This window comes from Lagenorhynchus albirostris, chromosome 2 (assembly GCF_949774975.1).
Source record: "Lagenorhynchus albirostris chromosome 2, mLagAlb1.1, whole genome shotgun sequence".
In the NCBI taxonomy this organism is placed as follows: Eukaryota; Metazoa; Chordata; class Mammalia; order Artiodactyla; family Delphinidae; genus Lagenorhynchus; species Lagenorhynchus albirostris.
The window spans coordinates 143,619,412-143,635,059 of record NC_083096.1 but is presented as its reverse complement, the minus strand read 5'-3'; the positions used below and the strand labels follow the sequence as shown (position 1 = coordinate 143,635,059).

At 36.2% G+C, this 15,648-nt stretch overlaps 1 protein-coding gene across 4 annotated transcripts in view; it reads right to left on the bottom strand.

Moving 5' to 3' along the window:
• EPS15 (epidermal growth factor receptor pathway substrate 15) overlaps positions 1–15,648 on the bottom strand; it is a 161,483-nt gene that overhangs the window by 40,786 nt on the left and 105,049 nt on the right. For all 4 annotated transcript variants that reach the window (XM_060140095.1, XM_060140096.1, XM_060140097.1 and 1 more), the window contains exons 14-20: positions 13,744–13,905; positions 13,155–13,352; positions 7,051–7,254; positions 4,991–5,107; positions 4,675–4,765; positions 2,346–2,381; positions 1,169–1,305 (exon numbers count right to left, since the gene is read on the bottom strand). In XM_060140095.1, the coding sequence (XP_059996078.1) occupies positions 1,169–1,305; positions 2,346–2,381; positions 4,675–4,765; positions 4,991–5,107; positions 7,051–7,254; positions 13,155–13,352; positions 13,744–13,905 (945 nt within the window). The remainder of the gene's footprint in view (positions 1–1,168; positions 1,306–2,345; positions 2,382–4,674; positions 4,766–4,990; positions 5,108–7,050; positions 7,255–13,154; positions 13,353–13,743; positions 13,906–15,648) is intronic.

The window sequence follows — 15,648 nt, the reverse complement described above, 5'->3', positions numbered from 1 at the left end:
TAAAGCACTTAGTTGTCTGAACTTAGTTAATTTTTCTGAGTCCCGGTGTCCTTATTGTTAAAAAAGGGACACCAACACCTACTTTGCAAGATTGATGTGAAGATTAGAAATTATGACTGTGAAGCACACAGAAGTACCGGGATCATAGTTCATGGTTATTAAATAGTAATTGTTGTTCTATGTATATGTTATCAAGAGAGTCTGACATTTAGTGGGAATTTATACTTCTTTACAAGAATAACACTCCAGATATGTCTATAAAATAACAGAAATGATTTTATTTTTTTAAAAAAATCAATGCTGTTCCTTTTAAATTGATTTCATTATTTCAATAATGCATACCAAACATTTTTTAAAAGCTTTACTGAACACTGGCTTATGGATTTTTAATCATTTATTTTTAATATCCCCAATGGGATAAAATTTGGTCCTTTGAAGGGTGGACTTGATATTTGGATGACATGAGTTATTCTAGTCAATTCCAATGGGTGATCAAGGTGTGAAATACCAGTCTGAACCAAAAACTAGATGGGTTCGATGAGGCTGAAATTTTTATATGGTCCATCAGAAGTAATCTACAAGAGGATTCTTTCATCACTGTGTATTTCAAGAAACTCCTTTGCAGACAGAATCCAAAAGATCCACTGTATACCCATTCTCTTAAAGACAAAATATACTTGGCCAATTAGTTCTTCACTTGTAACGTATATGCCTGATGTGGAAGGAATAGGATTTACCAGGAAGGTGTCTGATTCTCATTCCCAGGAGTTAGTGCCAGTTTGGCAAATAATTTTCTTGTCTAGAGTACTGAATTATTTATATCCTTCGGATTTGAAAGATGACTCAAATAGTGTATGACTTTATAGGTAAATTGTTTTTATCATTTTTTTTCTACATTCGTCTCTTTCCCTACTTCTTCTCTGACCATTAAACCGAAGTTAACATATATTTATTGACCACTTAACCACAGTACAGTCAAGGCATGTGTGCTAAATGTTTTATAAGATATAGTTCCTACCCTCAAGGAATTTACTATCTAGCAATGATTAATAGTCTTGTTATTTCACTAGTTTTCTGCTCAATAAACTGTCTGCTCTTAAAAAAGAAAAAGAGAAACTCTTTCAGAACATCTGTTATCCATTCAACATTTTTTAACCCTCCTACTTACCAACGTATTACTGCTATTGCTGGCTGCACTGAAAGGGTCAGTACTTGAAGTGGCAAAAGGATCAGTAGAAGATTGCTTGAAGAAACAGTCAGATGCAAATGGATCTGAACCTTTGAAAGGATCACCTCCAAATGGATCTAAGAAAATACAACACAAATATGAGAGATTACAAAATTATTACTCTAAATTTCCTGTCACCAAAGGCAGGATAACTGACTTAATTAAAAGGCATTTTGAACTCCTGTAGAATCTAAGTTAGGTACTTTATATTTTGACTACTTATTTGGTCAGAAAAAAGTACAAGCAGTTGCATCTAGTTAAATAGCTTTAATTAACATTCTTTCCTACATGTTCATCATTCATTCAAAGCAAATCAGTAATTCCAACACTTACTACACAAATGTCGCCTATATGCTAGGATTAAATAATTCCTCTAAACTGGTGATTTTAATTTTGGGGGTGGGGACAGAATCACAGTTTCCTTTGTGGTTTTGATAAAAGACAGAGTCTTTCACCTAATAAACTTATTTTTTAATTAGCATATAATATCAAGTGATCCCATTTTGAGACCCTTATTCTATGCTATCATAACTAAAGAAACAACAAAAACTTCTAAATGTATTTCTCCCTCTGAGCTCAAGGGTAACAGCCAATAGTTTGGAACAGGTTTGGGAAGCATAACTAAATGGTACATAAGATTTGCTTTATTCTAATGCAAAAATCCCAGAGAAAGAATATCTTAAAAAGCTTAACACTCAGTAATTCTTTAAGATCTTTACTCTTCCCCCATTCATTCAAATAGGCTTTAATCTTAGGAAAACAAAAGTTCTAAACCCTGTAGGAATGTAGATCATTTTGTTTATTTAATCCTTGGCAAATACGGAGAAATCAGTGTAAATACTATTAAAAGCATCAAAGTACAAGCACTAATATCTTTTTTTATAAAGTACAGCTAACAGTTTATTAAGCAAATTCACAAGTATCTACCACTTTTTCTCTGAAAATGCCAGGCACATACAACATCTTAGTGAGGGCTTGGGTCAATTTTAAAACTGAATAAAAAGGAAGTCCATTTCCTATAACTACCCAACTGTGAGATCTCATTCCTAAATATACATAAGCTTATAATTAAGTAGAATCAAATTAAAGCTAAGAAGGACCTCAATAATATACTAACCCATTTTCCCAAAAGGATCATCCTTGAAAGGATCATCTGTGATAAAATAAATAAGCAGAAATCAAAATCACAATATTCACTGTTGTGGCACCATTACTTAAAGGGTAACTTTAAAACAAAAGCAAAGTTTCTTAAAGCAAAGTTTGTTTCATTAACTCTACCTCAAAGTAGATAAAACTATGAATGCCATCCACCTTTAGGAAATATTTTTTAAAAGTAATAAGTAAGGGCAGAACATCAATACACCTCATAAAAGAGACAAATCTGAATTGAGTCAACTATACTTACCTCTTGACCACAAGGTCAGGTTACAGATGGAGGGGAAAAGACAGGCATGACAGCAAGAATTTTACTAACAAAATCTCTACTTTTCAATGGATTACTGGATAGGTATTACCATCAACACTTTAGAAACAAAGACACTAAGTTTCACTGAGGTAAAAAAAAAAAAAAAGTGCTTATAGAATTGAAGAGTCTAGAAATAAATCCTTACACATTTATTGTCATTTGATTTTTGACAAGAGTTCCAAGACAACTCAATGGGGTTAAAGAATTGTCTTTTCAACAAATGGTGCTGGGACACTGAATATCCACATGCAAAAGAATATAGTTGGACCCCTATCTCACACCATATACAAAATTAACTCAAAATGGATCAAATACCTAAATATAACAGCTAAAATTAATAAAGCTCTTAGCAGAAAAAGTAAATCTTCATGACTTTGGACCTTAGATATGAAATCAAAAGCACGAGTGAAAAAAATTTTTTAAATAGGTAAGTTAGACTTCATCAAAATTAAGACAACACTGAACACAAGAAAATAGTTGCAAAGCATATGCTTGATAAGGGATTTATATTCAGAATATGTAAAGAACTCTTACAAATCAACAATAAAAAGACAAACAACCCAATTTAAAAAAGGGCAAATGATCTGAATAAATGTTTCTCCAAAGAAGATATATGGATGGTCAATAACCACAAAGAAAGATGTTCAACAATGTTACTCATTAAGGAAATAAAAATCAAACCCAAATAAGATACCATTTCACACTCACTACAATGGCTATAATCAAAAGGATAGACAGTGACAAGTGTTGACAAAGATATGGAGAAACTGCAACCCACATACAATACTGGTGGGAATATATAATGGTACAGACACTTTGGAAAACAGTTTGGCAGTTCCTCAAATGATTAAATAGAGTACTATGATCTGATATATACCCCGGAGAAATGTAAACATATATCCACACAAAAACTTGTATATAAATGTTCAAGATAGCATTATTCAAAAGAGTCAAAAAAGTGGAAACAACCCAAATGTCCATCAACCAATGAATAAGTAAAACGTGGTATATCCATCCAATGTAATAATATTCATCGATAAAAAGAAATGAGATATTGAACCATACTACAACATGAGTAACCCTTGAAAATATTAGGCTAAATGAAAGAAGCCAGACATAAACATGTATTGTGTAATTCCATAAATATGCACATCTACAGAGACAGAAAGTAGATTAGTGGTTGCCTAGAGCTGGGGATAGGGGAATGGGAAGTGACTTATAATGGGTATGGAGTTGCTCTATGGGGTGATAAAAAATGTTCCAAAATTAGATTTTAGTGAGGATTATACAACTCTGTGAATGTACTCAAACAATTTAATTGTATACTTTAAATGCTCAATTTACGTATCTTTTATCACTTTATCAATAAGGAAGTTTTTTTAAAAAGAGTTCTAATTTCTAGGCTTATTTCTGCCATGACTCTAAACAAATTATTCCATTTTTGTACCTCAGTTTCCCATCTTTAAAACTGACCTATCAGTTTCACAAGGTAAGTTTGGAAATAAGTAAAAAGCAAAAAGAACTTTGAAACAAATGGTATTTAACGTAGTTTACAATGACATCAGACATTTTAATTTATTAAACTCATATTTCTTCAATAAGACTGTAGGCACCTTAAGGGCAGTGATCAGGCTACTAACTACTACAATTTCCACTCTTTTAAAAGCATGATGTTGGCACTTTTGGTAATTAATTGCCGGTTGACTTAAGAGTGCCCAATCTCCTCTCTTTCTTTGGGCTCCTATTCTGAAGAAGAAACATACTCTTAATTAGGGGTCCCTGAGACATAAGCAAAGGCTTAGTTCCAGGACTTAGTTGCCTGAAGGGGACAAATACTAAAATCTGACTATATAAAACCTCACTCTCCCTTTTATTTTTGTTATAACGAGTAGGCTCTCAAAACTGAAGCCCAAATTCCTATACAGCTTATGTATTAAAACCCTTTTTGGTAAATCTGTAATATAAATATAAGAGTACTTACTGCCAACAAAAGGATCAGACTGGAAAAAATCCAAGTTTGAATCTGCAACTGGATTTGTCAGTGAACTTGATTCTACATTAAATGGATCTTCCTAAAAATAATTTTAAATTAAAAAAAAGTTTTAGAAACCAATGTTTTAAAAGGTAACATTTAAAAATAAAATAACATGTTTGAAAAATCAACTGATGGTAACATAAATATTTTTGTGGTCATAAAGTCCACTTAACACATTTTTCTCTTTCCTTAGACTAAAATAGTGTACAGCCCATCTTGAGAAGACAGTGATAAAAACATTTAATTATAAAATTATTTTTACCTCTTTTGAATGTCTGTCACTATTAAATTCAGGACAAACTTTTTCCTTAACAACTGTAGTCACCACTTCATTTTCATCAGTCACACCAGAAGGCGGTATTTCAGGACTACTTCTTGCCTACAAAATATTAATTCTTCATAGACTTACAATGTATTTTCTACTTGGCAGGAGAAACTGACAAAGAATAGTCAAAAATTACTAAAAAATTTTAAAAGACAAGCAGAACATATTCAGTGAATGACTTCTCCCGTAATCTTTCTTAAGAAAATGGTATTACCAAGCATCATAGCCACTCAAGGCCAGAAAACTTCAGGTCTTTCTTAACTACTTCCCTTTGGTCATCCCCCAGCTATATTCCAAGTCTTGCTGAGTCTACCTCCTCTTTCTTAAATCCTTCCTTTCTTCTCCATCCTCACTGTCACTATCATTCATTTACAGTATCATCATTTCTGGTCCGTGTTACTGTAGTAATAACCTTCCAACTGCCTTCTGCCTCCAATATGTGTCCTTCCCATCTACCTTCTTATGGTAGCTAAAGCAATACATATAAAATGTGAATCTGATCATGACTCTCTGGTTAAAAGTCCTTCAATGGCTTCCCGTTGTTTTCTGGATCTAAATTTCTGATCTAAGAAGTGCAAAGGGCAATCTCCATTTCAAACCACCCTATATCTTTGAAGGATAACCTCGTAATCTCCATTCTGTGCTTAAAAAAAAATATTGTATAATATATCCAAGACTGCACTGTCGAAATAATATTAAGTCTGTTAATTTTACATCCTTAATATCTCTCAAATTTGTATTCTTCTCATCATCATCCCTCCTGTTACTGGTTAAGTCTAGGTTAAAACAATTCTCAAACAGACCATTCCAACAGTCTCTTACCATACGGCTGTGTCCAGTCCTACTCTTCAATCTATTATCCACTTTTTTTTTTTTTTTTTTGGCTGCACCTCACGGCTTATAGGATCTTAGTTCCCTGACCTGGACTTGAACCTGGGCCACGGCAGTGAAAGCGCCAAGTCCTAACCACTGGACCAACAGGGAATTCCCTATCCACATTTTTTAAAAGGTAAACTCAATCCTGTCGCTTCTTGCTTAAAAATTCTTCAATAGCTACTCACTGTAGTAAGATGAATTCCCCAATGCTTCAAGATGAATCCAAATTTCTTACTCTCTGGTCCTTTCTGACCTACAAGTGGTCATTTTTATCTAGGTACACATTATAATCACCCATGGAATTTGTTTTTAAAATATATGTACCTGGCTTCAACCCAGAAACTCTAGTTCAACAAGTTTGAAGTGGGGCACAGACATCTCTATCTTGATAAAAAGTACAGAGGTAATGCAGGTAACCCCCTAGGAGAGAGCCTCATCTCCTACCAATACATTCCCCACCATCACAAAATATCCTCCAAAAACTTCTCATGATCCTGTGCAGCATGTTTTCTCCCATTTCATACCTATGCTAATGCTGTTTCCTCTGCTAGGAATGTACTACCTTCTCTGTTGCTTAACCCCTTCTCACTTCAATGGCCACTTGTAAAGCTTCCCTATGACATCTTCTCTGAGCCTCCTCCAAGCTGTCCTACCTGAATATCCTATGCTTACTTTAACACAGCCTTTTAACACAGTGTTACATGACTAGACTGTGTGCAGCTTGAAGACGGGGTTAAAGGTCTTTTGTCTCTGTAGCTCTCATACATAACAGCAGCACTCTTGCATTAGTTGGTGTTCTCCAAAAAAACCAGTAAATAAATGTCCTCAATGTTATGAAATAAAGAATTACTTTCAGCTTTGGGCAAGAGTACTTAAAAACTATTTTTAAAAGTTACTATCTACAGAACTACTATTCTGAAAACATGCTCTATAACAATAGATCAGTTAAAATTATATTTCTACACTAGTTAAAACTGTTAGAACCCATTCTCCGCCTCTCAACTGTCTCCGATGAGGCAAGGCCACATATTTACATTAGGTATGATGTCAACAAAACTTCGATCTAAATTAATTGTTTTTTCTGAAGTTGATTACGAAATTTAAGGAACTGTTAAACTCACTGGAGACTCCTGGTGTATGGACTCAGACTCTAGGTTGCTCTGGCCTTCAGTGTGCTCATTAAGATTGGCTGTTTCACTGCTGCTGGTGCTGAGACTGCAATAATCTGTAGCGCCATTCACAAGAATGCTGTGTGGACTACTGCACCAATTTAATTGATTATTATGGTTTTCCAGCTCTTTCATTTCCATCAGTTTCATTTGCATCTATCAACACAAAGTAGAAATACAAAACAGAATTTATTAATAGAAAGACATGTAATGTAAAAATAACTATATACTTAGACTTGGTCAAGGAAAAATTTGCTTCCATTAAGGAATGCAGCATGACTTAGTAATCCATCCCAGCAAGTTCTCCTCTTGAAATTCCAATATATATGGATATGCTTTTTGTACATCTTCTGATGCTCTAAGAATTTTAATTCAAATATCTGCAAATTGGCAATCCTTTAGAATATAATTAGAAAAAAGGTCAGGGTACTAGGAAAAAGATAGCACAGTGGCAGAGCAAGAGAAGATTTTGTGATGAAGCTTTAGGAGAGAGAAAGGAAGTTGAGGAAGAGTACACAAGACTTTGGAGCCATCCATACTCCTATTGGGAAGAAAAGAAGTGAAGACAGAGGTGAAATAAGCTAGTGTTCTATCCTGTGGCATTACTTATTAATGGGCTAGAGCCCTAGGAAGTAGTCTCTAAATCTAAGGTATGCCAAACAGGTTAAATAAAGGACTTTTTTTAATCTCAATAGCCAAGTGACTTTATACACCTGGGACAACAGTGGGACAAAAAATCATATGCAATAAATTGTAATATATATAAAAAGAAAACTGTGGGGCACCAGAGGAAGGAAAAAATGCTTATTTATACCAACGTCTACAATAAAAACAAATTTACATATACCTCAAAGAAACTGATAGCAGAATCAAAATTGTTTCTAGTGAAAAGGAATAATAAATGGAATTTTACTGAATAGCACCCATTTTCACACAAAATATATATTTTTTAATTATATTGGAGTCCTCTTTATTAGCATGTTGTATTTTTTGTTTTTAGCAAATATAAAAATTACCTATTGACATTTTGTAAATCAAGGCTCTGTTCCCTAATCTTATTCCCCTAACATTCCCCATAAGGTTTTAAGTTGCTCAATTTGGAATCTGTAATTTACCAAAGGTCTTTTCAGGGTCATAACCTGGGAAAAGAACATCTGGACTGGGAGACAGATGTAAATCTAGCTCTATCACCTTCTAGTTAGGTGATCTTAGTCAAAGTAACCTCTCCAAGCCTCCATTTCTTAATCCATAAAGGTAGTAAGAACTATCTCCATAGATGAATGTTAAGTGGAGCAAGACAGATTTGAAAGAACTCTGTAAAATGTAAAGGCCTGGGCTTTCCTGGTGGCGCAGTGGTTGAGAGTCCGCCTGCCGATGCAGGGGACATGGGTTCGTACCCTGGTCTGGGAAGATTCCACATGCCGCGGAGCGGCTGGGCCCGTGAGCCATGGCTGCTGAGCCTGCACGTCCGGAGCCTGTGCTCCGCAACGGGAGAGGCCACAACAGTGGGAGGCCCGCGTACCGCAAAAAAAAAAAAAAAAGTAAAGCCCTATGTAAAAGATGGACAATGTGTGTAAAAATACCTGGCACACTGCATTTCTCACTATTATAGCAATTAAATATTCCTGTTCCTTTTCCACTAATTCACTCTATTTTTAAAAAGATAAAGACTTGAGCCTGAGGGTAGAGACCACAATTTTTGTTACCAACTTTGTATCTCCAACATCTAGGACAATGATGCATACTGTAAGTGCTTAATATATGTTCACTGAAAAACGCAACTATTATGCTTATAAATTTAAACAGTGGGCATCAGTAAGCATATATGTACGTATCTACCAAACTGCACTGTAATTAGGATTTAAACTAACAATCCAAAAATACTACATATTTATTAATCCACAGCATAGGCCTTGTATATTCCTAGTGTTACAGAGCAGTGGCTTATAAACTTACTTTAATCCATAGAAAGAAATAGATTCCCTGACCCAGTAAATATATATGTTTATATATGTCTCTCTGTGTGTATTTATATACATAAACACACATATATAGATGCATACATCATATATATAATTATACACACACACACGCACATACAGTGGTAAAACAAGTTCCACGAAGTAATACTTACCCTTACTGCATGTAATGCATGCTGATATTTCCTGTTCTCCCTTATTTCATTTAAAAAATTTATCATGACCATTAAATCAATTTTAATGCCCACTACCTTGCAGTATAAAATTTAAAAATTAATACTAAAATAATACCCATCATACAGATGAAACAGTAGGGTGAAATACTTGCCTATCAGAAAGTTCTGTTTAGGGCAGTTTGTTCCTTATAGTTATTTCTGAGACAATCAATAGAATCGTGAATACAACTAGGCTTTCCTGTGTCTGGTTCTCCCATGCACCTGTCACTAAGCCTTACTCTCTACGTAAACTTAGAGGATACGGGAAAAAAAAAAAATCACACAACTAACACAAGCTCTTTGCAAATTGTGCAAGAAAAGTACAATAAACATTTAGAGTGCCAGAAATACTTGGATAAATAGTATATATTGTATAAGTAAGTTACATAGAGTTAAGGTCAAAGGTTCTTTGTTTTCTTGCAAATACAAGGTAAGAAGTAAAAATAAAAATTCAGCAAGTCAGAAAATTTTTCTTTAGTTATTTCTTTTCCCAAAAAAGCTATAGTTAAGCTTTCGAGAGCAACTTCTTCTTTATAGGCCCTCTGCGGAAAGACATATAGTCACTGAGTCAAGTGTAACAGTTTGGTATGTTTATTCTTAAGGTTTGGAGATCAGACACAAGGATCTAATTCCTTTCACAGACACCAAATATATTCTGGCACACTTGGTAGTACAGCCTGCTGAAACTATTTTCCATGCTCAAAAACACTGTTTTATTTTCTCTCTGATAATTTATAATATCCAGAGTCCTTTCTATTTTTCTCATTTATGCTCCTTCCTTTGAAAGAAATCCTCTTTCAAAAAAGTCAAAGAAAAGAAAATGAAAAGACAAGCCAGAGACTGGGAGAAACTATTTGCAAATCAATAAACTATCTGATAAAGGACTTATCTCCAGAATACATATATATTTTTAAAAACACTTATAATTTAATAAGAAGAAGAACCCATTTTTAAAAAATGGGCAAGGGACTTAAACAGATGTTTCATCCAGAAGGATATACAAATGGCTAATAAGCACATGAAAAGATGATCAACAACTCTAGTCATAAGAGAATTACAAATTAAAAACTATGAAGTACCACTTTACATCTACAGGAATGACTATAATCAAAAAGACAATAAGCGTTGGTAAGAATGTGGAGAAACTTGGAACCCTCATACACTGCTAGGGGGAACATAAAATGGTACAGCCACTTTGGAAAAGTTTGGCAATTTAAAGTTAAAAAAAAAAGTTTAACATAACTTTACAATATAAACAACTTTCATATCCAAGAGAAATGAAGACATATGTCCACACAAACAATTGTATGCAAATATAAAATTTAAAGCAGCATTATTTGTAATAGTCAACAAGTGGAAAGGATCCAAATGCCCATTAATGAATGGGTAAACAAAATACCTTATACAATGGACTATAATATTGTTACATGCTACAACATGGATGAGCCTCAAAAACATTATGCTAAGTGAAAGAAACCACATGAGAAAGACCACACAGTGCTTGATTTTCTCTATGTGAAATGTTCAGAAAAAGCAAATTTATAGAAGCAAAACATAGATTAGTAGTTACCTAGGGGTAAGAGTGGGGACTGACTATAAATGGGCACAAGGATCTTTTGGGAGTGATGGAAATGTTCTGGATTGGGATGTTTCAGCAACTCTAAATTTACTGAAAATCATTGAATTGGATCCTTAAAACTGGTTAATTTTCTTTTTGGATCTTACACAGAACTCTGGGTTCAAAAATCAGTACTTGGACTTTGCATTTTAGCCCAGCAGGGCCACCCAAGTGACATTTCCGGGGAACAGAATTAACTTCCAGTAAATCAGCAAGCTTCCACCACAAATGGAAATATTCAAATGAATATTTATAAGAAAAAATTGAAGGTATACTGGAAAGAGAATGTTTTTTTATTGTTGAAATGCCTACTGCTCCAAGCTAACAGTTTAAACTAAAAATCAGGATGTTGTTGGGTGGGGAGAGTAACAAACATTTTATGAGTGACTGTGCAATCGTGTTTGTTATTACTGAAGGAAAAAAGAAAAGGAAACACCGCCCAGTGCACCGTGTTCATTTCGATTTCCAATGACAGAGACTGTTGTGGTGTTTGGTGGCAGAGTAGAAAGAGCACTGAAAAAACTGGTTAATTTTATGGTCTATAAATTATACTTTAAACAACAGTTTTTTTTTAAACTCAAAGAAAACTATTTTAAAGACTGTCCATTTATCTGGTATCATTCCCACTAGGATGACTTTCTTTTGGGTTTCCTACCTGTTTATTGAGTACCTACACTGGGACAAGAACTGTGCTAAATGTTAGGATAAAAATGTATGTTTCTAGACCTAAAAGCTCCATCTACTGAGGGAGACAGACACATAAACAAATGTGCAGGGGGAAATGTTATGATTGCTATAACAGAAGTACAATGTCCAATAAAGGCAGGGTTCAGAAAATCCCACAAAGCAATAAGAGGTTAAGCTATGTCTTGCAAGATGAGTGAGCAGGTATTCACCTGCCAGGCAGGAGGGGGGAGGGAAGCATATCAAGGGGAAGGACTTCATTATGTATAATAATTAAGTGACCAGGTTTTAGAAGATCTGAATCTTAGGCTGTGGCTCTTTTGAAGGCTATGTAACCATAGGCAAGTTACTTAACCTTCCTTGGCTTCAATTTGTTCAAATTCAAAATGAAAGGAATGGGCTACATTATCTCTATGTACATCTAACCATCTTACCATCATTCTATAAAATATTATTCTCCATTTAGGGAAGTCAAGAAATAGCATAGCGAAGGATCTATATTCTTGATCTACCATAACACTGCATATTTATCTATATAAAGAACAATTTCCTAATTACAAAAAATACAGGTGTCTAAATGAGCAAAACTGATTTTAAGATAAGAATCCCAAAAGGGAAGGCACTGGGTTATTATTTATAAAAATAAGCAACACATACTGAGCACTTATTTACCAAACACTGTGCTCAAACGTCTCACTGGTTTTGCCTCACTGAAACTTTACAAGCAGCTCTAGGAGGTAGAGGAGTACTGTTAATTCTCCAATTTTATTTACTTTTTAAAATTTGGCCATGCCACACAGCTTACGGGATATCTTAGTTCCCCGACCAGGGGTTAAACCTGGGCCCTTGGCAGTGAAAGGGCAGAGTCCTAACCACTCGACCACCAGAAAATTCCCAATTCTCCAATTTTTTTTTTTTAAATAAATTTATTTTTGGCTGCATTGGGTCTTCATTGCTGAGCGCGGGCTTTCTCTAGTTGCGGTGAGTGGGGGTTACTCTTCGTTGCGGTGCACGAGCTTCTCACTGCAGTGGCTTCTCTTGCTGTGGAGCAGGGGCTCTAGGCACGTGAGCTTCAGTAGTTGTGGCATGTGGGCTCAGTAGTTGTGGCTCGCAGGCTCAGTAGTTGTGGCGCATGGGCTTAGTTGCTCCACAGCATGTGGATCTTCCCAGACCAGGGCTCGAACCTGTGTTCCCTGCGTTGGCAGGTGGATTCTTAACCACTGCGCCACCAGGCAAGTCCCCCCAGTCCTCCAATTTTAAAGATGAGGAATATGATACTGAGAAGATTGAGGCAGTAAGTGGCAGAGCCAGTATTTAAACCTAAACCATCTAACTACAAATCCTGCACACTCAACCAGACTCCAGTGATAACCGTAAGATGTGCAAGATACGTGACAGTTTTAACTTATGACAGGTGACAAGAAGCCTATTCATACAAAATGACTGAAAATGAAAAATAAACTAGGCAGAGGGAGAAGAAGCAGATCGAGAAAATATCATTTACTAAAAGGGTATGTGAGTGCCCATTTGAGTGTATTTTTCACTGCCACAAAGACTTACTGAACTTATTTCCTGCTGTGAATCTTGCAGGTGCTGCTGAAGAGGGCCCAGCTGGGCCTTCCCTGACTCCACACTCTCCTCCAACTCTGCTGTTTCTTGCTGTAGGCGACTCAGCTCTTCCCTAGCTTTGGCCAGCTCTTCTTCGTAAGTGGAGATCTGTGATTCTTGACTAGTTAATTCAGCTTTCAGGGATGAGATCTATAACATGGAGGTGAATGAGAAGAAAGGGGGATTAAAAAAAGAAATGTCATTAAAATATTCCATAATGCATTAGGTTTATTTGTTTAGTTTACTATTTTGGTGGTTTTTTTACGTATTTTTTGTAGAGAAGGGCAATCAGGGGACTGACAGAGGAGAGTGGAAGGCATAGGTACCATACCTCCAACTAAAATTTGGAAAAAAAATATATGAAGTGTCCTACTTCCCCTGTAATTTCTGGATGAAACATGCCCCATCTCCTTCAATTCCCTGAACTTCATGTTGACTAGACTGCCATCTAACAATAAAAGCAACAAGAAGCAGAGAATGTTTCCATCTTAAGCCAGCAAAAGCAACTAAGGTATAGATACAGTAAACTGCCAGACTTTACCAGCTGGGCCTCCTCAGCACACTTCTTCCTGACTTCCTGCAGTTGCTCCTCCAGCTGAGCTTTCTGCTCATCCAGCCCATCAAGGAGTTCCTGTACTTGCTGTTTCTGGGCCTGCAGTTTTTGCAGATTAGTATTCTCCCTTTGAACTTCATCTTGAAGATCCTGAAATACAGGAAAATTAACGTATTTATTATCTTTGGAGGCAGGGGAAGGTTAACAATTTATAAAAGCCTATCTTAAGGGAAAGTAAAGTCTCATCTTATTAAGTACATTGTGTTGATGGATTGGAGGATTCATAGCTTTAAATACAATCTTTACTTGAGGACTTCTTCCCTAGATTCCAGATTTAGAAATTCAATTCGCTTACTCAAATCCATCCTTGGATGTCTGATGGGCTTCTCTAACATATCAAAAACAGAACTCCTGGCATTTCCCCCACCCCATCTGCTTTATCCTCCATTTTCCCCCTCTCAGTTTCTCTGGCCAAAAAATATAGCATCTTCTTTGACTCTTCTCTTTCTCTCACATCTCATCTCCAATCTGTCAGCAAATTTTTTGCTCCTTCCTTCAAAATATACTTAAAAAACTGGCCACGTTTTTCTTCAACCTTGGTCCCAGTCACTTTTCTCTCTTTCCTAGACTGCTGCCTTCTAAGTGGTTTCCCTTCCTCCATGCATGCTACCTTTCAGTTTATTTTCAGCACAGCAGCCACTGTTAAAAACCCACGTCAGGGCTTCCCTGGTGGCGCAGTGGTTGAGAGTACAACTGCCGATGCAGGGGACACGGGTTCGTTTCCCGGTCCGGGAAGATCCCACGTGCCGCGGAGCGGCTGGGCCCGTGAGCCATGGCCGCTGAGCCTGCGCGTCCGGAGCCTGTGCTCCGCAACGGGAGAGGCCACAACAGTGAGAGGCCCGCGTACCACCAAAATAAATAAATAAAAAATAAATAAAATAAAATAAAAACCCACGTCAGATGATGTCACTCCTCTACGCAAAACTCTGCACTGACTTCCCATCTCCCTTACTGTAAAAACCCAAGTCTTTACAATGGCCCCACGTGATCCCATCTCCCAGCTTCATTTCCTACTGCTCTCTCCCTTGCCCACTCTATTTCAGCCACACTGGCCTTACTGCTGCTTCTCAAACATGTCAGATATGCTCCCTTCTCGGGATCTTTCACTGATTATCCCCTCTTCCTAGAAAGTTCTTCCCCCAAGTATCCACATGCCTCAATCCCCCATCTCTTTGAAGTCTTTGCTCAACTGTTAACTTCTCAGTGAGGCCTTCCTCACCATCACCCACCACCATCTCCCTCCACTGATTCTCCTTCATATACAGCATATAATTTTATTTATTTTCTAGAAGAGCTTTTATTGAGATAATTTACATATCATACAATTCACCCATTTAAAGCGTACAAGTCAATGGTTTTTAGTATATTTAGAGTTGTGGAACCATGACCACAACAATTTTAGAACATTTTTGTCACTGCAAAAAGAAACCCCATACCCGTTAGCAAGTCACTCGCTATTTCTCTCCCAATCACCCCAGCCCTAGGCAACCACCAATCTACTTTTTATCTCTATAGCTTTGTCTGTTCTAGATATTTTATATGAATGGACTCATACAACGTGTTTTTTTGTGACTGGCTTCTTTGCGACCTAGCATGTTTTCAAGTTGCATCTGAGTTGGCATAAAATAATTAAATAGCTCTATGAGATATAATTTATACAACCATAAAAGGTGCCCATTGTAAGTATACAACTGAGTTTTAGTAAATATATACAGTTGTGCAATGATCACCACAATTCAGTTTTATAACACTTCCACAACCTAAAAAGTTCCTTCATACCATTTAGGAGTCAATTCTCATTCCCATTTCAAGCCCCAGGCAAACCAGTGACCT